At 50.5% G+C, this 26657-nt stretch overlaps 1 protein-coding gene across 1 annotated transcript; it reads left to right on the top strand.

The window, feature by feature from the left end:
* On the top strand, positions 1 to 26630 carry LOC144180043 (uncharacterized). Its single transcript, XM_077708450.1, has 5 exons — positions 1 to 452; positions 1838 to 2905; positions 3092 to 3386; positions 3921 to 4098; positions 26590 to 26630. Exons 1-5 carry the CDS (start codon positions 1 to 3, stop codon positions 26628 to 26630), a joined length of 2034 nt encoding a protein of 677 aa, XP_077564576.1.
* The last annotated feature ends 27 nt before the right edge of the window (positions 26631 to 26657 follow it).

Raw genomic sequence — 26657 nt, forward strand, 5'->3', positions numbered from 1 at the left:
ATGCCAGCGCTGCCCAGGGATACCATCAAGATCGTCTTGAGACCTCGAGGAGGTATCAACTTGGCCAAGCTAGGCATAGTGGAATTGACTGCGGCTGTACATGCAGCGGCCGGTACCACCAAGGAAGTTGAGTACGAGGACATCCTCTGTGTAAATGCTCAGCAAAACATTGTTGTGATCTGCACCTCAGATGAGGAACGAGCCACCCGATACAGCCAGATCAAAGAAATCGCCATACGGGAAAAGAAGCATGAAGTGTGGGCCTACAGAACTGCGCCGCACGATACGGTCAAGGGAGTCATCAGAGGAATCCCGATAAGCGAGACCTCCGACAACATTGACGAGCGCGTGGTCAACAAGCGTAATCCGCTAGCCCTAGGAGCCAAGAGAATCGGCGAAACGACAACGGTCATCGTCGTTTTCAAGGGCGCGAAGGTTCCGAATTACGTGAGGTACGGGTCGGCGTTGCTAAGATGCTCTCTCTATCGCAAGCAGGTGGATGTCTGTCACCAGTGCGGGCGCGTTGGTCATCGAAAAGACGTGTGTCCCACCCCGAATGAAAGAAGATGCCGGGGGTGTGGCAAACTCAACCCGGAGGAACAGCATCCATGCTCATCAAGATGCAAGCTATGCGGTGGGGGCCACGTTACGGGTGATAAGGCCTGCAAGGCACGCTACAAGACGCCATATGTCGTCAGGAAAAGACAATGGGAGCGGCGTTACGCTTCGGTAGAGGAGAGCCAGCTGCCATCGGAAAGCGACTTCCCAGTACTGGGCTCCGCCCGCAAACCAAGATCCCATTCGAGGAACCGTTCGAATTCTAAGGGCCGGTCGCCATCCAACGGCGGCATCTTGCGCCGTCAGAGTCGGAGTCCCAGCACCTCCCGGAAAGGAAGATCCCCGTCAAAGGACCGCGTAAGCTGGGCGGATGCGGCCAAGAGCACCAGAAAGGCCAGCGGCAATGCAACCAAGAAACAGCACACGCAAAGCAAGGAGCACGAAATGATAGAGGCTCTTCGCGAGGAAAACAAGGAATTGAGAAGAATGATAGATGAATTGAAGAAGAGCCTACAATGTCTGGCGGAGGCTAGGGGCAATGACACCGCCCCGGGCCCTTCGACCAACACGTCTGAGTCTCTGCCTAAGGGGCAGCCAATGGAAACTGTCGATGATGCCCAGGAACTCAAAGAACCGGCATTCAAGAAAAGGATCACGAAAAAACGTGGCACCAAAGAAATTAGCAGCAACGAAGCTCGACTAGAGGACAGGTTGAGCAAGCTAGAAAAGAGGATGGAGCGAATGTTCGAATCGAGGATGGAAAAAATGATCGACTCGCTCAAGTTGGCCATCGCCGAAAAAAGCAGGATAGACCACGAACGGTTCTTGCAGATCGAGGGAGCCACCCAACACACTCTAAGCTATGAGGCCTTATCCCAACACCAGGACCCACGCACGACGGCGCAGGGCGGCATTACCGGTACAGACGAGTCATGGCCCCAGAAACAACAATAGTCGTTTGGCAGTGGAATTGCCGCGGCCTGCACAGGAAGTGGGCAGTTCTACTGCAACACATCGAGAGCAGCGACCGGAAACCAGACATAATCCTACTCCAAGAAACTTTAACAGTGCGTCCCCCCCTACATGGCTACAGAGCGCTATGGTCTACCGACGACAATAGCCGGGGACTATGCGTCATGGCCAGGAAGGAGCACACAATGCTAGAACTTAATCTCACGAACGTTACAATTGATCACGTCTTTGCGGAAGTGGTGGTAGGCAGGAAAAGAAAGGAAAGTATTTATATCCTCAACGTTTACAGCAACCCCAGTAAACGCAGGCAGCGCTTCAGGGCGCTTCTACACAAGGCCAGTGCACAGGCAGGCTGCTCCAAGCTACTGGTATGCGGCGATTTCAACGCCATGGACCAGTCCTGGGGTTACGTCAAGAGCAACGCCAAAGGCAGAAACCTGGCGCAGGATGCGCTCGACAATGGGTACGTCCTCGTCACGGATCCTGCCAACCCGACGAGAACGGGCAACTCGGTGTCCAGAGACACCACCCCTGACCTCACCTTTGTCAAGAACATCGTGGCGGAGGACGTACAGTGGAAGAACACCGGACTGGACCTTGGAAGTGATCACATGATTGTGGAAACTACAGTGCGACTGAGTGGAGCCAGCGCACCTCAGGCACGAAAGCACAAATGGGTCGACTGGGAAGCCTTCAGAAGGCAAAGAAACGAAGCCGCAGACGAAAACGAACACATCCAAGACATCGCCGCCTGGATGAAAAACGTTACCAGGGACGTGAGGTTGGCCACGAGAGAAATCGAGATGGATGTTCAAGTCGACAGCATGGACAGCAGGCTAGTCCATCTAATCCAGGCGAAGCGATCTCTACAAGAGCGATGGAAGAAGCAAAGGCTCAACAGAGGGCTGCGGAAGAAGATCGCCGGTCTGAATCGCAAGATTGAGGAGCACTGCCACGCGCTCAACAACCAGAAATGGAACGAACTCTGCAACGCTGCTGATGGCCAACTCCACAACGGCAGAACCTGGAACCTGTTCCGGCACCTACTGGATAAGACGAAGACCAAGTCTTATCAGAGGGATAGGCTTGCAAAGATCCTACACGCGGAAATCAAGGAAAGAGGCGAGGATGCGGTGAAGAAGAAACTTCTGGAGAAATACATCCCATCCACGCCGAAAGTCACCCACAGAGATTACTTTGGAAGCCCAAACGACAGGTTGGACAGAGACATCGACGTCGAGGAAGTGCGGACGGCTCTGCAAGAGCTTAACAGCAGATCGGCTCCGGGTCCCGACCACGTGCCGAACGGAGCACTCAAGAACCTCGATGACCGCTCGATTGTAGCCCTCACGAAATACTTCAACGAGTGCTGGAGGTCGGGAGTCGTACCGAAGGAGTGGAAACATTCTAAGATGATCCTGATACCCAAGCCTGGAAAGCCGCCGAGCACGGACAACCTCCGTCCAATATCGCTCACATCCTGCGTGGGCAAGGTACTGGAGCGCGTCCTACTAGCGCGCTGGCAAGAATATCTCGAAAACAACGACCTTTACCCCGACAGTATGATCGGATTCCGGCAGCACTTGTGCACGCAGGACGCCATGATACAACTGAAGCACCTCATTGTCGACAGGGACACCCGAGACTCAAGGGCCGTCATGGGCCTGGATCTACAGGGGGCCTTCGACAATGTCAACCACTCGGCGATCCTGAGCCAAGTCTCTAAGTTGAACATGGGCAAGCGGACCCACGAGTACATAGGTAGCTTTCTCACGGGCCGAACGGCAGAAATCGTTGCGGGGGATCTCGCAACGGACGCCAAAGAGAACGGCAGCCGAGGCACCCCTCAAGGGTCGGTGATCTCGCCGCTCCTATTCAACCTAGTCATGATCGAGGTCGCCAGTAGACTCGCAGAGGTGGAGCACGTCGGGCACACCATATATGCCGACGACATCACGCTGTGGGTCGAAGGCGGCAGCCACGCTCGAGTAGAAGAGGCGCTTCAGCGGGCGGTACGGACGGTCGAGGAAAGCCTCGAGGGCACCGGCCTCAGATGCTCACCGAGTAAGTCCGAGGTGCTGCTATACAGGCCCAGGGAAGGTCCCCGCACTGAAAAGAGAAGCGACCGCGAGGAAATCTCCGTCTACACCAAAGATGGTACCGTCATACCCAGAGTCACAGATATCCGTATTCTGGGAATGCTTATTAACGAGCACGGAGGCAACGGGAAAACAGTGACACGGGTCGTCGGCAAGGCGGCCAACGCCATCAGACTAATGAGAAGAGTGTCGAACAGACGGAGGGGACTTCGCGAGGAGAACCTCACGAGGCTCGTGCACTCTTTCGTCCTCAGCCACATCACATACGTGGCCGCCTTCCACAAATGGAAGAGGGACGAAACGAACAAGCTCAACGTAGTCATCCGAAGGGCATACAAGACGGCCATCGGAGTTCCCGAATGCACCAGCACGGAGAGGTTGTACACTCTGGGCATCCACAACACCCTCGACGAAATTGCCGAGGCTCAGAGGATTGCCCAGCTGGAGAGGCTTTCCATGACCAAGCCCGGTAGGAGAATCCTGGAGAAGCTTGGAATACGATATCACGAACAACAAGGAGCCAAGATGCCCGTCCCGGACGAGATCAGGAGCAAAATTCGCGTGGACACTATCCCGCGCAACGTGCACCCCGAATACAATGAAGGCAGACGCAAGGCAAGGGCCAAGGCACTGGCGGACCTGCACGCCGGCGACACAAGCGCCCGTTACGTGGATGCTGCCGAATATGCGAGCAGAAGAGGATTCGCCGTGGTTGTCGTCGATGCTGGGGGCAGCATCAGAGCGGCGGCCAGCACAGCGAGCGGTACATCCGAAGAGGCTGAAGAGGTGGCCATCGCACTGGCCATCAAAGACCCGGGCTGCCGCACTGTCCTCAGCGATTCGCGGCAGGCAATCAGGAACTTCGCCCGAGGCAGGGTCTCTGCTGCTGCGACGAAAATTTTAAATGAGATACCGAGACACCGGGAAAGGGCAAGAATAAAGTGGTTTCCGGCACACGCAGGGGAAGTGTCGCACACCAACGCCAACCATAACGAAACCGCACACGCCCGCGCGCGCGAACTAACAGACCGCGCCGGGTCAAGTGGTGATCACTTGTGGTTCAGTACAAGAGACCGAATGACCAGCTTCAACGAAATAACCAAGGCCTATCGGCTCGCCAGACGCACCCTCCCGCCGCCCTGTAAAGGGCTGAGCAGGGAGCAGGCAGTCATATATAGGCAGCTTCAAACACGAACGGTCATGAGCCCGGCTTTCATGCACAAGATTTTCCCGGAGGCACACCCCGACGGTACGTGCAGGGTGTGTCGCAACGCCCCCGCGACTCTTGAGCACATCATCTGGGACTGTCTGAACTTCCCAGAAGATTCTACATCAGGAAGGCTTCCACCCGCCTTTGAAGAGGCTAAGCGATCTGGCAACCAAGACCTCCAACTCGAGGCCGTCCAGCGGGTCATCGTGGCGTTGGCCAGGCAGGAGACTTCACAGCCAGGTAACGGGCGGGGGGCCTCTAACCCTGGTGGCGACAGCGAGGACGACACTGGCCAAGTCTGAAGTCCTAACTTGGACTTCAACCGCAGGCACAATAAATGTTTTTCCAATCCAATCATTCCAATTGAATACGTATACCGTAAATTATGCTGCCGTGACAACGGCCGAGGAATATAAATACCTAAGAGTTTATTTAGGGAGTGGTTAGAGGTTAAATGGCAGGTTCACACCATAAAAGTAACGGCTGCATATGTTTTTGGCTTTCTGAGACAAAATTTCAGTGAACCTCCATCTAACTGAAAAGAACAACCGTATTTCACTCATGTGCGCTCAATCTTGGAGTACGCATGTGTTTTCGTGGATCCCTACACCAAAGAGCTGGTTGATACGCTCGAAAACATTCAGAATATGTCAGTGCGATTCGGATTAGGTAATTGTCACGCTCAGCTTAGCAGGAGAGAAAGTAAAAGTAAACTGAAATGGCAGGACGTGAAAGATCTCAGACGAAACCACATTTTGAACTTTTTTCATAATATCTATCATTCTAAAACCGGAGTAGAAGGGGAGAAGTAGTCCAAGCGCCATTCTACATATCGCAAAGTGGGACCACTAGTTTAAAGCAAATTATTAACTTTCCTTTAAAGGTGACGCCTTGCGCAATTCATTTTATTTTACATCAATACTGCAGTGTAATTATCTTCCACGTATGATTGCATTAACTGTTTATATTGACGATTTTCAGCGCGCTTTGTAGAATTATTTTGTTATTTTGTCTCATATTTAATGCTTTAGTGTTATGTATCTCCCTTCTGTAATGCATGCAAAGGCAAGCAGGCATTACATAAATAAATAAATAAATAAATAAATAAATGAACTTCCAGGGGCGCAAGTTTGCCTCCGACGGGTTGAGAACCCTACGGATTCAACATTGTGCTATAAAATATTTATTGCCCTATTCTTTGCAGTATGCAAGGTTTCCTGTATGCATGCCACCATTGCTATGTTATTGGTTTGAAACAAATTATGTAAGTCTAATTTTACGCCTTTCCTTGCGTGAACACAGAGGGATACAACTCCAGCCACCTGAACCAGGGCGTCATTCGCAACGCGTCTAGAATTTTTTGAACATAGTATGACATTAGAAGTAAATTAAGTTCTTTTGGACTATTAAGTGGTGTGGACCTGTACTCATGAAAACAACATTAAAATAGATTGAAAATGAAAGTACCTGTTCGCTCCTTCTTAGGATCAGCCCTGCGCAAGATCACCAGAAAAGTTGATCGAGTAGAAAATGTCTTTGCAAGAAAAATGGGCAAAAACTGGACATACTTTTTTGTGAAGGAGTGTTATATTAAATGCTCCTGAGTGTTTTGTTGAGAACCAAAACGTTTCGTAAAGGCATTCACGCCAGTTTTATATACAGAAAAATTGGTCAAGCAACTGTTATAAAAATAGTTTATGTAGTCATACCATGAAAGTGTTCCGGAATATTGCCCTAAAAGAAATTGGCTAAAAGCGGCGCAATTTATCTCTCTGAAATTCAACCCACTAAAGTATGCACCCTCCGCCGCCCCCCCCCTCCTCTTTCCCCGTTTATTACAGGTAAGCCGCCCTACAGAGGATATGAGGACCTGGACAATACATCTATTCAAGCTCTACAAAGAACTGAACATTTTCTGTGTTCGGCAGTAAAAGAGGCACAGCAATTAAAGGAACGACAATTTGTGAGCACTGTTTATTAAATGAATTTTGCTGTCAACTGAGGATGGTAATTAAGCAAGGCTGCGCTGAAAGCTTGACGCCTGGTGGTTGCGCGCGAGCTCACTTTGATGTGGCTGCATTGGACCCAAAATGCTGGGTTTGTGCTGCTTCTGCACTGCGCGAATGAGTCATCTGATTGCGCGACATGCAGTGACCGGCCTCAGTACAGTTAACGTACTGTGGCTGAACTCCAATGCCCGTAGCACGGCCGTATTTCCGGTAGCTTTAGTCCGGCTGGAGTCCGACGACCGCATCTCGGCTGTAATCCGGCGGCCGTACTTCGGCCGTACACGGGTGGCTTTGGAATGGCCGGAGCCCTAAGGCTGGAATCTGGCCGTATGACCGTAAGCCGGTCGACTGGCCGACGGACACTGGCCGTTGGACAGCCATGGGAGTACGGCCGTATACGGCCAAAAGGCCCACATTTGGACATGGGCCGAACATGGCTGCCGGAAAACGGCCGGACAGAAAATCACCGGCCAAAGTACACCGGCCTGTTTTAGGCCGAACAGTCCTGTGCTGCCTGTGCTGCTCACCCACGAAGAGATTGGTGATCGCCGCCCTTCCCAGCTGCTCAACTCCATGCGACAGCTCGTAGGCGCGAGCAACGTGGACTCGAACGGTGCACTTTTAAAAGAGCTCTTTCTGCAGCGCTTGCCACAGTCCACTCGCATCGTTTTGGCTGCTGCAGGGGACTTCACCCTCGACCGCGCCGCTGAGCTTGCCGATAGAGTTCACGACGCGACTTCTCCCTCAGTCACTACCCTCGCTTCGACAGCAGAGTCATCGGCCGTGTCCCGCTTAGAGGCTCGGATCGATCAACTTGCCGCTTCTATTGAAGCGCTTAGGACGTCCTGTGATCACTGATGCGGCTCCTCCCCACGTCCTGGCCGTCGTTCGTCTTCCCCGGGAGGTTCTTGCTCGCGCAGCCCTCGAAGCTCGTCTGTCTGCTGGTACCATCGCACTTTCCAGCACCGCGCCCGTCACTGCACTTCCCCATGCAGCTGGTCGGGAAACGCCAGGCGAGATCACTGATGGCGGCATTTGACCTCGCCTTACAACCCGGCCGCCTTTTCCTGGTCATGGATCGCATTTCTGGTTTTCGCTTCCTTGTAGACACGGGTGCTGAGGTCAGCGTACTACCAGCCACCAAGGATGAGCGTACTTCTAAGTCACCTGGGCCTACGCTTCGTGCAGCCAACTCTACCTCTATCGCCACGTATGTTCTGCGGTCCCTCCCCTCGACCTTGGTTTGCGGCGTGCCTTCCGGTGGGTCTTCGTAGTGGCCGACGTCAATCAGCCCATCCTCGGCTCCGATTTCCTGACCCTTTTTGACCTAGACGTCAGCATGCGTCAACATCACCTCATTGACAGAAAGACGCGCCGTTCCATTTTGGGCGTACTGTCTACTGTCGCTCCAACTGGCATCTGCCCGCTGCTTCCCTCGTCACCGTACGCAAAAATTCTCGAAGACTTCCCTGAGGTTACGAGACCCTGCAACTTAAAGCAGCCGCCCAAGCACAGCGTTACCCACCACATCGTCACGCGTGGTCCACCAGTCGCAGCTCGGCCGCGCCGCCTCTTCGGTGAGCGTTTCGCGACTGCTAAACGCGAATTCGAGCACATGTTGGAACTCGGTATTATCAGCCCGTCGTCCAGCAACCAGGCGTCTCCACTGCACATGGTTCCTAAGGAAAGTGGAGACTGGCGCCCGTGCGGCGATTACCGGGCGCTTAACGCTCAGACTGTCCCAGACAGCTATCCCCTACCCCACATCCAGGATTTCACAAGCCACTTGGAAGGGTGCACTATCTTTAGCAAAGTGGACCTTGTCGAGGCATATCACCAAATCCCCATCGAGCCTGCCGATATCCTGAAGACGGCCATCACTACACCCTTCGGTTTGTTTGAGTATGTGCGCATGCCCGTTGGGCTACGCAACGCAGCTCAAACATTTCAAAGGTTCATTGCCGAGGTGACGCGCGGCCTTCCGGCTGTATTTGCGTACATTGACGACATCCTCGTCGCGAGTCCCACTCCACAAGATCACGAGCGTCACCTCAGAGAACTCTTTGAACGCCTTCAACAATTTGGCCTGGTTGTCAACGCCCAGAAATGCGTCTTCGGGACGTCCGAGCTCGAGTTCCTGGGCCATCATATCTCGGCGCAGGGAATTCGCCCTTTACCCTCTCACGTTCAAGCCGTGAAGGATTTCCCCGAACCTACCAGCCTCCGCCAGCTTCGTGAGTTCCTGGGCCTGGTGCATTTCTCGCGACGCTTTATACCCCACTGCGCCGAGCTTCTGCATCCACTGACTGAGCTTCTACGCACAACCAAGAGCTCATCATCCGCGATTTCCTGGTCTCCCGAAGCTCAAGCCGCTTTCAACGCTGCTAAGCAAGCCGTCGCCGATTCGGTGCTCCTCATCCACCCGAGAACCGACGTCCCCACTCGCATGATGGTAGATGCAACCAGCGTTGCAATCGGCGCTGTTCTCCAGCAGAGAATCAATTCCGAGTGGCACCCACTGGGTTTCTTCTCTCGGAAGCTCCAACCCGCCGAGACGCGCTACAGCGTTTTTGGTCGTGAGCTGCTCGCCATTTACGCCACCATCCAGCACTTCCGGCACTTTTTGGAGGGCCAGTACTTTTACGTCCTTACGGACCATAAGCCTCTGGCGTACGTTTTCCGTACAAACTCCTCCAAGTACGTCTCACGGGAACTCCGTCAGCTCGCCTATATTTCGGAATTCACGACGGACATTAGGCACATCACAGGTACCGACAACGAGGCTGCTGACGCGCTTTCACGCATTACCTCCATCGGCACTGCTGCATCTGCTGTGGACTGGGAACGCCTAGCTCAGGCGCAGATTGAAGACCCTGAGCTGCAGGCACTGCGGGACCACCCGGGTTTCCTTCGTCTACAACTTGTGCCTCATCCGTTCGTGCCTGGCTCACTGTGGTGTGACGTGTCAGCCGCGGTGCCTCGACCCTTCGTTCCGGCTGCCTTTCGTCGTGCTGGGTTTCACTCGCTCCACGACATCTGCCCCCCCAGCATCCGAGCCACGCAGCGCCTCATTACACAGCGGTTCGTCTGGCTGAGCATCAACACTGATGCTCGGCCATCAACACGGGCCCACTGAGTCCGCCAGTGGGCCCGTTCGTGCCTCGCTTGTCAGACAGCAAAGGTGACCCGCCACACGAAGACCCCAGCGCTGCCTTTCCTGCCACCTAGCTGTCGCTTTGACCACGTTCATCTCGATTTGGTCAGACCATTTCCTCCCTCCCGTGATGGCCGGTACATTCTCACAATGATTGACCGCTTCACCCGTTGGCCCGAAGCCGTACCAATTCCGGACATCACGGCAGAAACGGTCGCAAAAGCCTTCGTTGCGACATGGGTTTGCCGTTTCGGCTGCCCCGGCATTGTTACCACGGATCGAGGCAGGCAGTTTGAATGTACTCTGTTCACTTCCCTCAGCCGCTTGCTTGGCACTAAACACTGCCGCACCACGGCATACCACCCCTGTGCCAAGGGCGTCGTTGAGCGGCTCCATCGCCAGCTAAAAAGTGCTCTCACTGCGTGCTTGGATAGAGAGCACTGGGTTGATCACCTTCCTGTAGTGCTTCTTGGCCTGCGTGCCGTCCTTCGTGGCGACCTCGGCTGTTCAACTGCTGAACTTGTCTACGGCGCACCCCTGCGGCTTCCTGGCGATTTGTTCGTCTCTACGGCCTCCTCGCCCCAGCCGCTTGAGTACCTCCAATGCCTGCAGGACTGCATGCAGCACCTGCGACCGGTCCCACCTCGGTCTTCTGACCACCGCATTTTTGTGCATCCCGACCTGGCGTCTTCGACACACGTTTTTCTCAGGCGGGACGCTGTAAAGGCGCCTCTTACCCCCTCCTACGATGGGCCGTACCGTGTCCTTAAAAAGACCCACAAGTCCGCCACCATCCTCTTGAATGGCCGCAAAGAAGTCGTCTCGTTGGACCGCCTCAAACCGGCCTACCTCGAGACGCCACCCAACGAACTCCGCGCAGACATCGCAGGCCTAAACACACCACTGCTCGCCCCCAAAACCAACGCCCGCCTGCCTCGCCGTCGCGTCACGTTCGACATTCTGTCTGGGGGGGGCCCTGTAGCGCCCTCTGGTTGGTGCTCTTAGCCGGTGCCTTGGCGCTGGCTATGAAAGAGAAGAATAAAGAAACGAGCGGCCAGTGCTGGGTGCGCCAGCACGGCACGGGCAGTTCGATTCGGAAAGCCTGCCACGCTGGTACCTTGTCTCTTGCGCTGCGCTGCGACCCCGCGGTACGCTACAAGAGGATAGGGCAAAGCACTGAACTACAACTGAGTTTTATTCAGATAATAAAAACATAATCCGGGTAACATCCAATAGGAACGGCAACACCACCAGGACGTAAACATCTCGCGCACAGCCACTACACCAATTGCTCCTACTGGCGACGCGATGCTGATTTGACGTTGTGGCCTAGCTGTGTAAATTTTTTGTCCATATTCGTTAGCGCAGCCTCGTTTCCCATTCGTGTGTAGAGGCACAACGCCTTAGAACTGTCTTCGGAATTGTTTGTGTTCGCAGCATAGAAGGCGTCTTTTATACAGTCAAGAAAGAAAGCAGAACGAGAAAATGTTTACCAGAACGGGGATTTTGCGCGACAGTGATGTAATGAACACGAGTGGCAGGCATTTCCATTTTTACATTCTGTGTATTTATTCCTGCGATTTTGGCGAAGAAACAGTAGAATGACAAAATTTGTGCGATAGTACTCACTTTCAGTCATTTAACATTTTAGCATAGCAGATTCAATTAATGCAATTGCAACATTGTATTTGTAGCACACCGTTCTTCCCAATATATATTGCCGCGAACAATACATTAGGTTTGTTTATTTGTGTTTTGCTTTTACCGCCCGGCTGCGCCGGTCTGTGTTATCTCTGCGCCAAGGGAAGCGCGTGTTCCATTCTTTCTTTCTGTGCCGCATGTGTTATCTGTTGTGATAGGGAGAGCATTCCCATCTAACGTGAACAGCCCAGAATAATCTTCTTGGATCTACTATGTTCTCGATGCGAATCGACGTTTCGAGAACCACGCGCGCCAAAAGATGAAAAGCCTGCAGTGCGGACGCCGGGGCATTCAATTCGACGACACTCGCCTGTGCAAGTCACTTTGTTGACCGCTGCTTCGCCGCCTCTGTATTCTTTTGAGTTGTTAGGGGAGCACAAGTTCGCTCCAATAAACGTGTTTCTCATTCAAGACAACTGCATCGTCCTTGTCTTCGTGACATCTGGTGGAGGTGCTGGGTAGCACCCTTCATGCCCACTACAACCTCGGGAAGCCGCCAAGCCAGTCCAACAAGAGCCAGCCTCCGCCTGCAAGATTTACCACCCGAGTTCGGTTTGATGCCAGAAGGGCCCAAGAAAATGAACGCTGCAACCAACACCATGGTGCAAGAAACAACGTCGCCAATCGTCCTGCAGCAGCCCCGGGAACCGCCATCGTTCCGGGGAGCCCCCGCTGAAGACCCCGAAGAATGGTTGGAGAAGCAGGAGCGCGTCCGCATCTTCAACAGGTGGGACGACGAAGAAACTTTCCGGCATGTCTTCTTTTACTTAGAAGATGCTGCTCGAACTTGGTTCGAGAACCATGAGAGTTCTTTGACCGACTGGACTCATTTCAAAAGGGAGTTCCTCAAGACATTCACTACCGTTGTGAGAAAAGAGCGAGCTGCACTTATGCTTGAAACGCGGACACAACACCCCAACGAAGGGGTCGTGATCTTCGTTGAGGAGATGAAGCAACTATTTCGCCGCGCGGACCCCGAAATGACGGAAGAAAAGAAGTTACGCTTCTTGATGCGCGGTGTGAAGGAGGAGCTGTTTGCTGGACTTGTCCGCAACCCACCCAAAACCATCGCTGAATTCGTGACCGAAGCCAGCACGATTGAGAAGAATCTCGAAATGCGTGCTAAGCAGTATGACCGGAACTTTGTTGGCGCAGCCAGTACGAACTACGTCGACAACATGCGGATTCCGGCTGATAGCCTACGCGAGACCATCCGCGCAGTAGTGAGAGAGGAGCTGCGGAAACTTTTCCCGACGACGCCGTAACCCCAAGTCGCTTGCCTAACTGACGTGATCCGGGAAGAAGTTCAAAACGCTTTGGGAACTTCTGTGGCATCCGAAGTACACTGCGAGCCCCAAGCTATGACGTACTCCGCGGCTGTTCACCGACCCCGCCCTGCTCCAACACGTCGTCAAGAGGCACGTCGTCAAGAGGCCCCGCCCTACCGCCGCCCACTGTCGCCCGCCCGACCCCCGGTAGCACAAACCCAGACGCCGAGGAAGACTGACGTATGGCGAACACCGGATAATCGTCCTCTGTGCTACCACTGCGGAGAGGCCGACCACATCTACCATCGCTGCCCATACAAGAGACTCGGACTACGTGGTTTCTCCGTCGACGCACCACGCCCCCGACCCGGCCAGCACCCATCTGAGATGGAAGAATACCTGTCGAGCACCAGCTGTGGACCAGCCCGTTTCAACCGTTCGCCGTCGCCCTACCCGTACCAGTCGCCGGCCCGCCGTAGCAGTGCTGACTTCGCACGTGGAAGGTCTCCCAGCCCACGCGGGGGAAACTAAAGGCGGCAACTTCTGGAGGTGAAGTTGCTCTACGGCGAAAACCTGGAAACCCTCCAACGACGCAAGAACGCGCTGAAGACAGTGATTCACGACATGCCCTCATCCCGACGACCCGACCTAACCCTGACGAGACTCCCGAACACGACGACAGCTACACGGCGCGACGCGTACCCGACCTGACTGAGACGTCCGTTAAGAATACGACGACAACGACGATGCACAGTGCCCGACGATCAACACGTACAAGCAGAGATACGACGCCCCGGCGAACCCGGAACTCGAGGAAGACTGCATCTGACATCAATGTGTCCATCGACGGCTTTGACGTAGTCGCCCTCGTAGACACGGGAGCTGACTATTCAGTAATGAGCGGACCATTTGCGTCTAAACTTAAGAAAGTTATGACCAGATGGGACGGTCCGCACATACGCACAGCAGGAGGCCACCTCGTGACGCCAAGTGGAACGTGCACATCGCGCGTCACCATAGATGGCACAACGTACCCTGCGGCGTTCGTCGTTCTGCCTAACTGCTCCCGCGACGTAATTCTTGGAATGCACTTTTGGTGGACAACGGTGCAATAATCGATGTGCAGACTAAGTCAATAACTTTTTCCCCCCATCACTCCATGACGCCAGAACCGAACGCCGAACGACGTGCTGCTGTAAGGATTGCCGATGATCATGTCACCCTGCCACCCCGCGCAAGCTTGATGGTCGCAGTATACTGTGAAGATGCTGCTCCTGACGTCGACGCTATCGTAGACACTGATCAAAGGGTGCTTCTCGACCGTGGTGTGTCTGTCGCAAGAGGCATTGCGCGCTTCAAGGGACACCAATCCCACATTTCGGTGACTAATTTCACCGAGGAGTACCAGCATTTAAACAAGGGCGCGGCAATTGCATTCCTCGAAGAAACGCAAGAAGCAAGTGACGTGATCACGGTCGCTGACTTTGAACGCACACCCGTAGAAACCTTCAAGCTGCCGCAGCATTCGACGTGAATCCGGCGCTACCGCAAGAACAACGGAAAAAATTATTGGCTTTGTTGCGTCGCTATAGCGAATGTTTTTCGTCGAGCGCAAAACTACGTCAGACCCCTCTAGCGAAGCACCGAATAATAACCGAAGATGGAGCCTGACCTACCCGACAGTCACCGTACCGCGTCTCTTCACACGAACGGGAAGCCATTTGGACTCAAGTGGACGACATGCTCAGCAACGACATTATACAGCCATCGAAAAGCCCCTGGGCTGGGCCCGTCGTACTCGTAAAGAAAAAAGACGGCACATTAAGGTTTTGCGTTGACTACCGGCGACTGAACAAAATCACGAAAAAGGACGTGTACCCCCTCCCCCGAATCGACGACGCCCTCGACCACCTCTGCCACGCGAAGTATTTCTCATCGATGGACCTGAAGACCGGCTACTGGCAAATTGAAGTGGACGAGAGAGACCGAGAGAAGACTGCATTTATAACCCCAGACGGCCTATACGAGTTCAAGGTGATGCCGTTTGGGCTGTGCACAGCACCAGCGTCGTTTCAAAGAGTCATGGACACTGTGCTAGCTGGCCTTAAGTGGCACACCTGCCTCGTATACCTCGACGACGTAGTGGTATTCGCCCGGACTTTCGACGAACACCTTGAAAGGTTGGAGTCTGTACTCGAGGCCATTCGTACGTCGGGTTTGACGCTGAAGCCTGAAAAGTGCCGTTTCGCTTACGGGGAACTCAAGTTTTTGGGCCACGTCGTCAACGCCGCAGGAGTCGTCCTACCTGACCCGGCAAAAACTTCAGCCATTGCGAACTTCCCAGGCCGAAAGACAAGAAGGGCGTGCGAAGATTTCTCGGGCTGTGCGCATACTACCGGCGCTTCGTCGCAAATTTCGCACGTATTGCAGAGCCACTCACGCGCTTGACGAAAGATAGCACCCCTTTCAGCTGAGAAAACGACCAAGAAAAAGCATTCTGCGAGCTGCAAAAACGCCTGCAAAGCCCCCCCGTGCTCGCTCATTTCGACGAAAATGCCGAAACGGAAATGCACACGGACGCCAGTGATATAGGCTTGGGTGCCGTGCTTGTCCAAAAGCAAAGCGGCTGCGAAAGGGTGATCGCCTATGCCAGCCGTGGTCTGTCGAAGAAGGAGAAAAACTATTCTGCCTGTGAGAAAGAGTGCCTGGCTATTATATGGGCGATTTCAAAATTTCGCCCATACGTGTATGGAAGGCCATTCAAGGTTGTAACAGACCACCATGCGCTGTGTTGGCTCGCCAATTTGAAGGACCCCTCTGGTCGTCTTGGGCGGTGGAGCTTGCGCCTGCAGGAGTTCGACGTTACAGTCGTTTATAAATCCGGCAGGAAACACTCCGACGCCGACTGCCTGTCCCGCGCCCCCGTCGAACCACCACCACAAGACTCTGATGAAGGCAGCGCGTTCTTCGGGATCGTGACGGAGAGCGACCTAGCCGCCCAGCAGCGTGCCGACCCCGACTTACGCGTCATAATCGAGTACCTCGAGGGATGCAACGTTGCCGTTCCTAGGACCTTCAAACGCAGCTTAGCAGCATTCAGCCTGAGAAACTCCATCCTTGTGAAGAAGAATTTCAGGCCCGGAAAAAGAGCGAATTACCTTCTCGTCATCCCCGCGGACCTTCGTGACGAAATTTTGGAAGCGTCCCACGACGACCCGTCGTCCGGACATCTGGGCACAGCCTGCACTATTGGAAAAATCAAGGCGAGGTACTACTGGCCCGGCCTTACCTCTGACGTCACCCACTACGTCCGGAGCTGCCGTGACTGCCAACGACAAAAAACGCCGCCGACAAGACCCGCCGGACTTCTGCAACCGATCGCCGTCCCATCGAGACCATTTCAACAGATTGGAATGGACCTTTTAGGCCCGTTCCCTACGTCACGATCACAGAACAAGTGGATTGTCGTAGCGACAGACTACATGACGCGCTACGCAGAGACCGCCGCTCTTCCGAGGGGGACTGCACAAGAAGTGGCGAAGTTCTTTATAAGCCAAGTTGTGCTGCGACATGGAGCCCCGGAAGTCCTAATCACAGACCGCTGAACGGCATTTACTGCGGAGCTGATGCAAGGAGTATTACGCTACAGCAACACGGATCACCGAAGAACGACGGCGTACCACCCCCAAACGAACGGACTAACAGAACGTCTGAACAAGACAATCGCAGATATGCTGTCAATGTACGTTGACGTTGAACATAAGACTTGGGACGAAGTGCTCCCGTATGTCACATTTGCGTACAACACGGCTATCCAGGAGAAGACGCAGCTGACGCCGTTCGAGCTTGTCTACGGTAGAAGGCCGACTACGATGCTCGACGCCATGCTTCCGCACGTAGAAGACGACGACCTCAACGCCGACGTCCACGGATATCTTCAACGTGCGGAGGAGGCCCGCCAACTCGCTCGAGTTCGTATAACGGACCAGCAGCTGGTGGATCCGGGCCACTACAACCTCCGCCGCCGAGACGCCGAGTACCGCCCAGGAGACCGTGTGTGGGTTTGGACTCCCATCCGACGACGCGGACTCAGTGAGAAGCTCCTGCGACGGTATTTCGGACCCTACAAGATTCTACGACGTGTTGGCCAACTCACCTACGAAGTGATCCCCGATGGTGGCTCCGGCACATCACGACAACGCACGCGGCCTGACGTCGTCCACGTGGTTCGCTTAAAACCTTTCTACGCACGATGACGAACTTTTATTTTCATTTGTTCGGACTGTCGCTTATGTTAGCATCGGGTCGATGCACTCTTGGAGGGGGGGTAATGCCGCGAACCATACATTAGGTTTGTTTATTTGTGTTTTGCTTTTACCGCCCGGCTGCGCCGGTCTGTTTTATCTCTGCGGCTAGGGAAGCGCGTGTTCCATTCTTTCTTTCTGTGCCGCATAAGTTATCTGTTGTGATAGGGAGAGCATTCCCATCTAACGTGAACAGCCCAGAATAATCTTCTTGGATCTACTATGTTCTCGATGCGAATCGACGTTTCGAGAACCACGCGCGCCAAAAGATAAAAAGCCTGCAGTGCGGACGCCGGGGCATTCGATTCGACGACACTCGCCTGTGCAAGTCACTTTGTTGACCGCTGCTTCGCCGCCTCTGTATTCTTTTGAGTTTGTTAGGGGAGCACAAGTTCGCTCCAATAAACGTGTTTCTCATTCAAGACAACTGCATCGTCCTTGTCTTCGTGACAATATCAACCTGGTTTTCGCACAAGTTTGTGTCTCTTTTACGTCTAGCACTTAAGTGCAAACGTAACAACAAACTCGTAACAGGACTGACTGCCAACTTTTAAGTGGGGAAGACCTATCCCAATAGCATGTAATAAAGTCAAGTCACGCCACCTATGCGACAAAAAAATGCCTTCTGCATGCCGTGAAATTGAGCCCGTATCAAATGCAGATTGCTGGTATCATGTTTTACTTCACGTGCATCTTGTTGGCGTCCTGAATATTCCGCATGCCAGTCATTTTTGTTGCATAAATGCCACCCAAGCACCCAAGTCCTAATATTTTGCATGTGCTGCATTACTGAGACAGATTTGCTAACTCGTTTTCCTCATGTTGCTTCTGGTGCAAGCCAATGCAATGTCATGCGGCACGCTGCACTGCATTCTAGGGATTGCGTGGTGGATATTCTTATATAGCCTCAATATGTGTGCATCAATGCGAAGTTGAATTTATAAAATATTCAGCTTGCTTAGTATCAGGGTATAGTAGGTGCAGTAGTAGCCAAAGGAAATGGGAGGGATCGACTATTTTGGTTTCATTCCAGCAGGTTTTTAAGCAATGCCTCAGCCACGACCGTTACATGGCCGTTGTTTGCTTGAAAACCTAAAGGCCACCGAATGAACGTAAGCAAAATGCACTTAATTTATTGAAAGCCTGCCTAAACAACTGACTACAATCGCATTCAAGCTTCGGAAAGTTCAATACAGTGGCCACTGGAAATTTGACGAAAATACTCTTTAAATTAAGGGAAGGCTTTGCTTGAAAGTGATTGTGCAATAAAAAGTTCTTGCACTAGTTTGATGCGTACTGCAGTACAACGTATACTTCACCTATAAACGTAGTTCTAACTGGTCAAGAGTACGAGTTTATCAGTGATGTGCTTTCTAAAGATTTAGTTACGCATATACAGGGTGTCCCAGCTATCATGCACCAAGATTTAAAAAAAGAGAAGTCGCGTAACTCGAAGAAAACCTAGTGCATAATGTTTGCAGTACTGTGAAGAAGCGGAGAGTAATTTTTTCGTTAATGAGACTTAATTAATTAATTGTAATTAAATATCTAACTCGAAAAATACTGTCCTAATCACTAAAGTGTCAATGAGGCACTTGTAGGTAACCATGAGGGGCATCTAACTGCGCTATTTTAAGCGACGAACTAATTGCGTACTCATTTATTCTGACTGATAAAGGAAACCCGCGAAATATGAAAAATACCACGTGACGACGCTTACGCGCGCATTGTGAAGCAGCGTCCCCAAGCAAAGCTGATTGAAAGCAACTGCTTTGCGTGTTACCCACCCGAAGAGACAGCGCATCACCTTGATAATAGCATGCATGGAAGGAGCAGCCGCAGCAAGATTCGCGGGACGCGTGTGCAGATAAGGAACAAACTCGGTCGCGATTTCTTCTTTCTTTCTTTTGTCTATTTCATTCTGGCTAACTCAGAGGCAGCCTGTTTGAGGGCGTTGCTTTACGGTGCGCGCGGAGGCGCCGTCACGTAGTATTTTTCATATTTCGCGGGTTTTCTTTATCAGTCAGAATAAATGTGTACGCAATTAGTTCATCGCTGAAAATACCGCAGTTAGATGCCCCTCGTGGTTACCTACAAGTGCCTCATTGACACTTTAGTGATTAGGACAGTATTTCTCGAGTTAGATAATTAATTACAATTAGTTAATTAAGTCTCGTTAACGAAAAAATTACTCTCCGCTTCTTCACAGTACTGCGAACATTATGCACTAGGTTTTCTTCGAGTTACGCCTTTCCTCTTTTTTTAAATCTTGGTGCATGATAGCTGGGACACCCTGTATACCAACTAGCCCAGCTCACGATTATGCTGCAGGATGTTAACTTCCATGGTAATGACCCTGTTCGGGTTCATGCTTGCTTCCTTTTGCCACCTTTTGTGGACATGGCTTAATCCGTGTCTATAATGTAACTTCAATCAGCCAAGTGGTTAGGATAGACAGAAAAATATTTTGCAAGTTCAGATGGGACCTGTATGCTGGGCTAAAGGGTCCACAGAGTCACCATTCACGAAATATAGTTCTTATAAAAAGCGGAACCTCACATTGGCAGTCATAGTTGGTTTAAGGTTGTCTTAGTAGGGCCAATGCGGACATTGATCATATGATTAAATCTTTGTTGTAGCGAGCACAGCCGTTGCCGCCAGAAACCAGGGGCCATACAGCCTCTTGTGCGTTCCAGAACGGTCATGGGTTGAAAGCCCAAGCTCGTTTGCCCAGTAGGCCAGCAGGCTCTCGTTCCAAAGTCTGAAGCTCACGGAGCGTTTCCAGGGGGTCTCTCTCCACTATCGCAGCCTGAGGTATAGTTAGGTCTTGGCAAGGGTCCGAGCAAGCTGGGGTTTGTTCCAGGAGCATACCCTGCTCTTTTTGTTCTTGTTTTCATTTCCTTTTGACATGAGCCCTCACATTACGATTTTTCCAGATTTGACCTTAGTGCGTCTTTGGTTGCTTTGATGACGCTGCTACATCTTTGGGTGGTTTGTTATGACGTATATGTCCAAACTTATAATTTAAATTCAAAATTAAAGGATGAAATGAAACCCTTTTAGGGTGTTCTGCATCAGGCTCCACATGTGATCCGACCTGAATGTTAGGTTAGAATAGTTATGCCTATTCCCAACTTAAGTGATTAGTCGTGCGCCCCTTTGTTCAATTGCTGCGTTGTGACTCAGAAAACGTTGCTTAATGCTTGCAAGCTAGTTCCTATGCAGACTGACGGAACTCAGGAAGGGGGGAGAGGATTTTTCTCTGCTGCCATCAAAATTTTCACTGTTGAGTGCTAAAGGGTCCGAAAACGTGGCCAGTACAGGGTGGCACGTAGAACGAGAGCGGGTGCGTGGCATACGCTGGGTGCATGCCTTAGGTAAAGGCGGAACCATGTTAGTTTTCTTGTGCTGATAGGATGTTTATTCGGGCGGCATTTTGGGATCACTCGTGTATTTCGGCTCCTTAGAATTACAGCGCATTCTTGCGCATTAAAAAGCACGTAATGTTAGCAAGATAAAATCATCAATTTGAATAAATGGAAAGTTCGAATTAACCACGTTTGATTCTGCATCTCAACACCCATCATTTTTTCCCATTAAGGACGTCTGATATTTAAAGCGTACAGCAAATGATCCAGTGCAGTGCGTGTACCACCATTTCTTATACTTGTCTGTTTAGGGGATGGGGCTCCACTTGCACTATAGGGGCAACTAAACAGAACAAAGGGACTGGTTTTCAAAAATACCAAACAGTATAATAATGGAGCATGCATAATTGTTTTTACCCTACGGGCGGCAGTGTTTGATCATATTTGATGGACTTGCTGGCTTGTTACTTGACTTGAGGTATACTTCAGTGAGATAAACATCAGCGTATTGTGGGTGGAAAAGGGCAGTTGTCCAGTTTATGCGACGCTCGTAGTGTACTGTTTATAGCTGCAAAACTTGCTTATATGGGTGGGCTGTCCTGGAAAGGTGGAGTCTCAGGTTTGGAATTCAACAGCAATTGTGGGAACCAACCTCAGTAGTTTTGCAGGTGTACCTGTATGTTTTTCATTTTCCAGTTATGTACGTGTTCCTTTAGTGAGGCCCAGCATTCGGCCTTTATTTGTTGGTTATCTTCAACGTGCCTAAAATTTTTTAACATGCTAAGGCAGCTTAGTGGCTAAGGTGTCACTCTGATAACCGAAGGATGCGGTTTGATCCAGAAAGCGGCAGCCGTATCAGAACAAAGGCGAAAAAAATACTGCCCAAGTGTCGAGACTTCAATTCACATGCATGGTTTCATTATGCTATCAATGTATAGGCCTATTCTTTAATTAGCATACATCTCTATGTGTAGCTTTACAGTGTTAAATCCACAAAATTCAAATTTTTTACGGGTCACTGCAACGAACCGAGTTGTCGTTACGAAAATAATATAATTGGACAAAAACAGGTGAAACAATCTCATGCACATTCCCGCTCGCATTATCCACTTCAGTTTGTTACTGACCATAAAAGTATTGCGTCTGCATTCCAAATGACAGAAATCATAATCTGCACCATGATCATAGCCCAATCTTTAAATTTTTATTTGCTTGCTACATGATTTGCCGGCATCAAGAAGGGAGGCTGCAAATTGTTCCGTTAAAGACGATTTCTGTGCACAGTGACTCGTTGTTTGCAGGTGTGTGCTAAGGTTGGAGTTATCATGTGGCATGAATGGAAGTGTGTGAATGAAAGCATGCTTTGGTGTTTATTTTTTGTGCCGTAGTTTGATGCGCGGAGCGAGCGTACTGTGTCGGATGACTAGTTCTCTTTCTTTTTCTTTTCATCAAGCAAAAAACTCTTTAGATGCTCCACTACCAGTGGGGGCCACAGATACTGCGTGATATTTCAGGCGACCACCTCTTAATTAAACAGTATACAGATGCATTTTGCGCTACAGCAAGCGATGTATTGGTCGCAAAACTCGTATCATATCTCGGTACACACTGAATGTGACTGGTGTTCAGTGTAGTAACCTCGAAAGAACATCACCGTCCATTTCTGTATCTTAATTATCATGATCCGCCTATCTACGCCCACTGCTGGTCAAAGGCCTCTCCCATTATTCTCCAGTTATCCCGGTCCTGTGCTAACTGCGAAGAATTTATACTAGCAAACTTCTTCGTCTCATCTGATGATCTAACGTTTTGCCCCCTCCTGCCGCACTTGCCTTCTCTAGCTATCCGCTCTCTTCCCCTAATGACCGATGGTTCTTTCGCCTTCACTGTACATTTTCTGCTCACACCCATTCATTATTCTTACTTTCTAGTATGTGCCTAACACAGGTTGGTTCCCTCAATCGCTGCCCTCCCTTCCTGTCCCTTAATGTTACACCCATCAGCTCCCGCTCCACTGCCTGATGAGGTGTCCTTAATTTAAGTTAAACCCTTTTAGTGAGCCTCGACGATTCGGCCCCGTAAATGAGTACTGCTAAGATGCAGCTGTCATACACTTTCTTTTTCAGGTACAATGGTAGGCTGCCATTTTTTAGTATACCAGTGTTTCCTGTGTCCATTTCCCTGTACCCATGCCTTGATTGAAGAACTGGCTGGCAAGGGAGCTGCTACTGCAACAGTGCACAAGGCGCCCGCTCAAGCTACTGTTGACAGTCGACTTGGCAGAGTAGTTCTCCTGATTTGGAAAAAAGGGAAGCACTCTTTCTCACATGCGAGTGGTATCTTGACTTGTGTGTAACAAGATATCTTAGTGTTGTTACAGACATCAATTTCTTTTACCAAATAATGTATAGGGCCAAGACTTTAATTGTCAGCCACATCCTGTGCAAATTCAGCTTTGTTGACAATCTGCGGCTTCAGAGTTTTTATTGCTAGAAAAGGAATTAAATTTCTTTCAGCCTTTGGACCACGAAATCTTTGCTCACTTTCCGACCATTCCGGTCTGCAACCATTTTGCCAGTTTCTGGCACCGCAAAGAAGAACGCAAAGTGTTCAGGAATTCCTGTCATAACTGAGTGTTAGAGGCACGCACCATTAAATCACTTCTGTGCTTCCATGTATTTTTACTTTGTGTATTTGTTCTTTGATCGTGTCACTTGGTGTGAATTACGTAGTCGTGTAAATCGGTCTTGTTGTAACTATTATTCAAGAATTTCTGTCTTTGTCCGTTTTTTTTTTGTTCCCAAAGCATATCACATTGTGTGAAACATCAAAATAGTGCAACTTTGTGTTGTGTTCTTAACCACCATTCAATAATTTGTTTCTGGAGTGTTTTGTTGTGTTATTGTTGTCCTGCAGCTTCGCTATGTGTAAATCATTTTGTCACGTAAATTTCTACTGCTCTTGTAACCGTCGTACAGTCATTTCTGTATATACACCGTCTTTTCTAGTGCTCATAACCATTTCCGTAGTGTCGGTTCATTTAAAGTAGCTTATGGCGCTCGCACCCACCACTCAACACCACTTTTGTGTTTCCAAGGTGCTGTTGTTTTATTCTTTGCCAATATTTTCACTAGATGTGTTATTTGAAGTTTCGTAAATTTGCCTTTGTCTTGTAACCACTATTCAATCACACCTGTTTCCACACTTTTCTTGCGCTGTTTTCCGCCCATTCCACTTAGTGTGAGATATTTGAAGCTGCATAACTATCTTGTTCTTGCACCGTGTGTTTGCATTTTTCCTTTCTTTCCTATTTTTGCCAATGTTTCTGCAGTATGTTACTTATTTATAGTCATGTATATTTGTGCTATTCTTATAATTACTTAATCTGCACCTTTTAGGGCAGGGCAGATAGGCATCACACTTTAAGTGCTTGTGTTGCAAAAACGTATTAGATTATTCTGAAGTCGATATAAACTATTTCACCTGAACTCTTTTGTGTTTTATATGTACTTTGAAAGCTTTCTTTGTGCCCAGCTGCACTTATTTGCAGCTAGCATGAAAATACTGTCATTAGGATCAGTTTGTTTTTTTATTTGCTTTTCTGATAGTTTATTTGCAGAAGGACTGCAAAGCCGTGCTTCGTGGTCAATTTCGATGACACCGGTGTGGTTGCCTTAGTGTGAAGGGCACTTGTGCTGATCAGGACTGGTTTGCTGTTACTTACTGCCTCTTGTTTTCGATGTGACATTTCATGTTTGGAGCTGTGCTTTGTGTGCGTCTGCAAGAGTCTTTGGTAAGTTTGGCCCTTCCCTTATCAAACCTCATGCAAAACGAAGCACTTCAAAAACGGAAACACTTTCTCTAGAAGCGAGGTGTCAAGTAACAGCATACAGTGCTCTGAATAGCTAGAAAGACATGTATTAGTGGTACAAGTGCTCAAAACATGTAGGCAACCTCACAAAGGGGACTGGCCAAGCTCCAAATAATGTATAAAGAATGCAAATTTAATGCATACTTGTTCATCTCAACAATATCATACTAATGTACACTAGACATGGATATAACAAAATAATGTTTGTGCCAAAGACAGCAAAACAATGTAGACTAGACATACATATACGTCTTGCATACGCACCACTACAATATTCATAAGCTGTACCACCAAGGTAACATTCCATAAACAGCCTATAAATGTACCACGAGAGGTAGATTCTACGTTATCCTTTGCGTGATTTGGATAGGTTTTTGTAGTTGTAGCAACCTTAAATATGTGTAATTTTGACCCCAAACGTACGTCTCCTGGACATCTGTAATGTCGATTGCTGAGACCTCCAGAATATCTGCAGCAAGTAATGTGTTTGCTGGGATGTGCAAATCATCAGAACGCCATTACTCTGCTCTACATACGCCTTTATCGGCGCAGCCTTTGTGCCGTCCAAATTTTATCGCTTCCTTTGAAATGTTTTGTTCTTGCTTGGCTCCCTGAGTAGCCTAGGAGATCTTTCGACCCTGCAATTGCAAGCGGGGAATCCCGCACACGTTGTTGTTTGACGAGTGAACGAAATGTTATGGACGAATATTGCAAACAATGACACTAGTGTTGGATAATTCGAAAAGCCGTGCGCCGAGGCAGAACGGTTCTCGTCGCAAGATGACGAATATCCGGACATATCCGCATATAGTATTGTTGACGATGACCATGATCTGACTAGTTAACTACGAGCGTGGTAACCCATGGAAACATCATAGGAGAACAGCTTTGGTTTGGCGAAAGACTTACATGTGTCGTGTGACTTCAAGAATTCCTCATTGTTGACAATCACATCCGACTGTGAACAAAATGCCACGAGGAGGGAAGCCCGCAGGGACCACACGGGACGGCTCCGTGAGAAAATCAAGCAACGTAACCTGAAGACACAAGGCAATCTAAGCGATCGATAACGATAATTCTTGGAAGTAGGGACAAGCAGGGGGTTTCTTCAACCACCCGAGAAAAAGACTTTAAAATATGCTGTATTCGTTCGGCCTGCCGACGGTTTCCTCGGAGAACACCTATTGCTATCCTGATAAAAATATCTGGCAGGCTTGCGGGCTGCTTGCCATGATCTTTCAGCAAGGAATACCCTCAATGTATAAATCTGGTTGGCCCGGAGGCCGTTGCAAATTCAGGACTATTTCACAAAGAGGATGGCGGGAAGGTAGCCGGAACGTATCAGGTCTGTTTTGGGCGCGATCAGAATTATGGGCTTGCTTAGCATTGTATCTGTTCGTGGCACTAAAAAACAGTGGCTTTGGGGGTGCTTAGGCCCTTTCCTTTCTTTAGCATTGAAAGAGGGATGAGGAATTCAGGGAGTGAGTGAGAAAGGCAAGGTGATAGAAAAATGGGAAAGAAAAAAAAAGTCGGTAATGCGAGGAATGGAATGAGTAGTGGAGCTGCAGGAGAGGAGGAGAAGTAAACGTTTAATGAAAACAAGCAAATTTGGTGCTAGATGGCTGGGGCGCCAGCCCTGTGGGGGGGTCCTTTGTCCGGGATGCCCTGGTCCTGGCTGGCTGCCCGGGCTCTAGCGACGACTTCTTGTTGCGCCGCAAGGTCCGAGCTGGTCAGCCGGTCCACCCACTGCTCGTAAGTAGGGTTAGGGATTGGAGATAAACACGGGGATTGCCGGCATTCCCATACCAGGTGGTATAGGGTGCCAGGGGATGGACAGTAGGCACAGGTCGTGTAGTATTGAGTAGGGTACATTTTGTGGAGGAGGGTACGGTGAGGGTAAGAGTTTGTTTGTAGCCTTCGGAGGGTAGTGGCTTCGTGATGACTCAGACGAGGGTGAGGGGGAGGAAATCTGCGGCGGCTGAGGCGGTAGTGGGTGGGGAGATAAGGGGGGGTAGAGAGAGGTGTCTGGGGAAGGAGGCTTCCGGTCGGAGACGGCCTGGCGTGCATACTCGCAGGCAGCGGAGTGGACCGCATCGTCTCCGCGAGTTTGGCGTGACCGGGTGCCGAGATGAGTTGAATGTCG

This window comes from Haemaphysalis longicornis, unplaced genomic scaffold (genome assembly GCF_048455015.1).
Source record: "Haemaphysalis longicornis isolate Haplotype H1 unplaced genomic scaffold, Haemaphysalis longicornis Haplotype H1 scaffold_4, whole genome shotgun sequence".
NCBI lineage: Eukaryota > Metazoa > Arthropoda > Arachnida > Ixodida > Ixodidae > Haemaphysalis > Haemaphysalis longicornis.

Excerpts from the sequence above, each read along its gene's own strand:
- LOC144180043 (XM_077708450.1), top strand. The coding sequence starts at position 1 with ATGCCAGCGCTGCCCAGGGATACCATCAAGATCGTCTTGAGACCTCGA. Across the intron at positions 2,906-3,091 it reads TACTTCAACGAGTGCTGGAG|TATGATCGGATTCCGGCAGC; the intron begins GTCGGGAGTCGT and ends TTACCCCGACAG. Across the intron at positions 4,099-26,589 it reads GCTTTCCATGACCAAGCCCG|GCAGCGGAGTGGACCGCATC; the intron begins GTAGGAGAATCC and ends GCATACTCGCAG.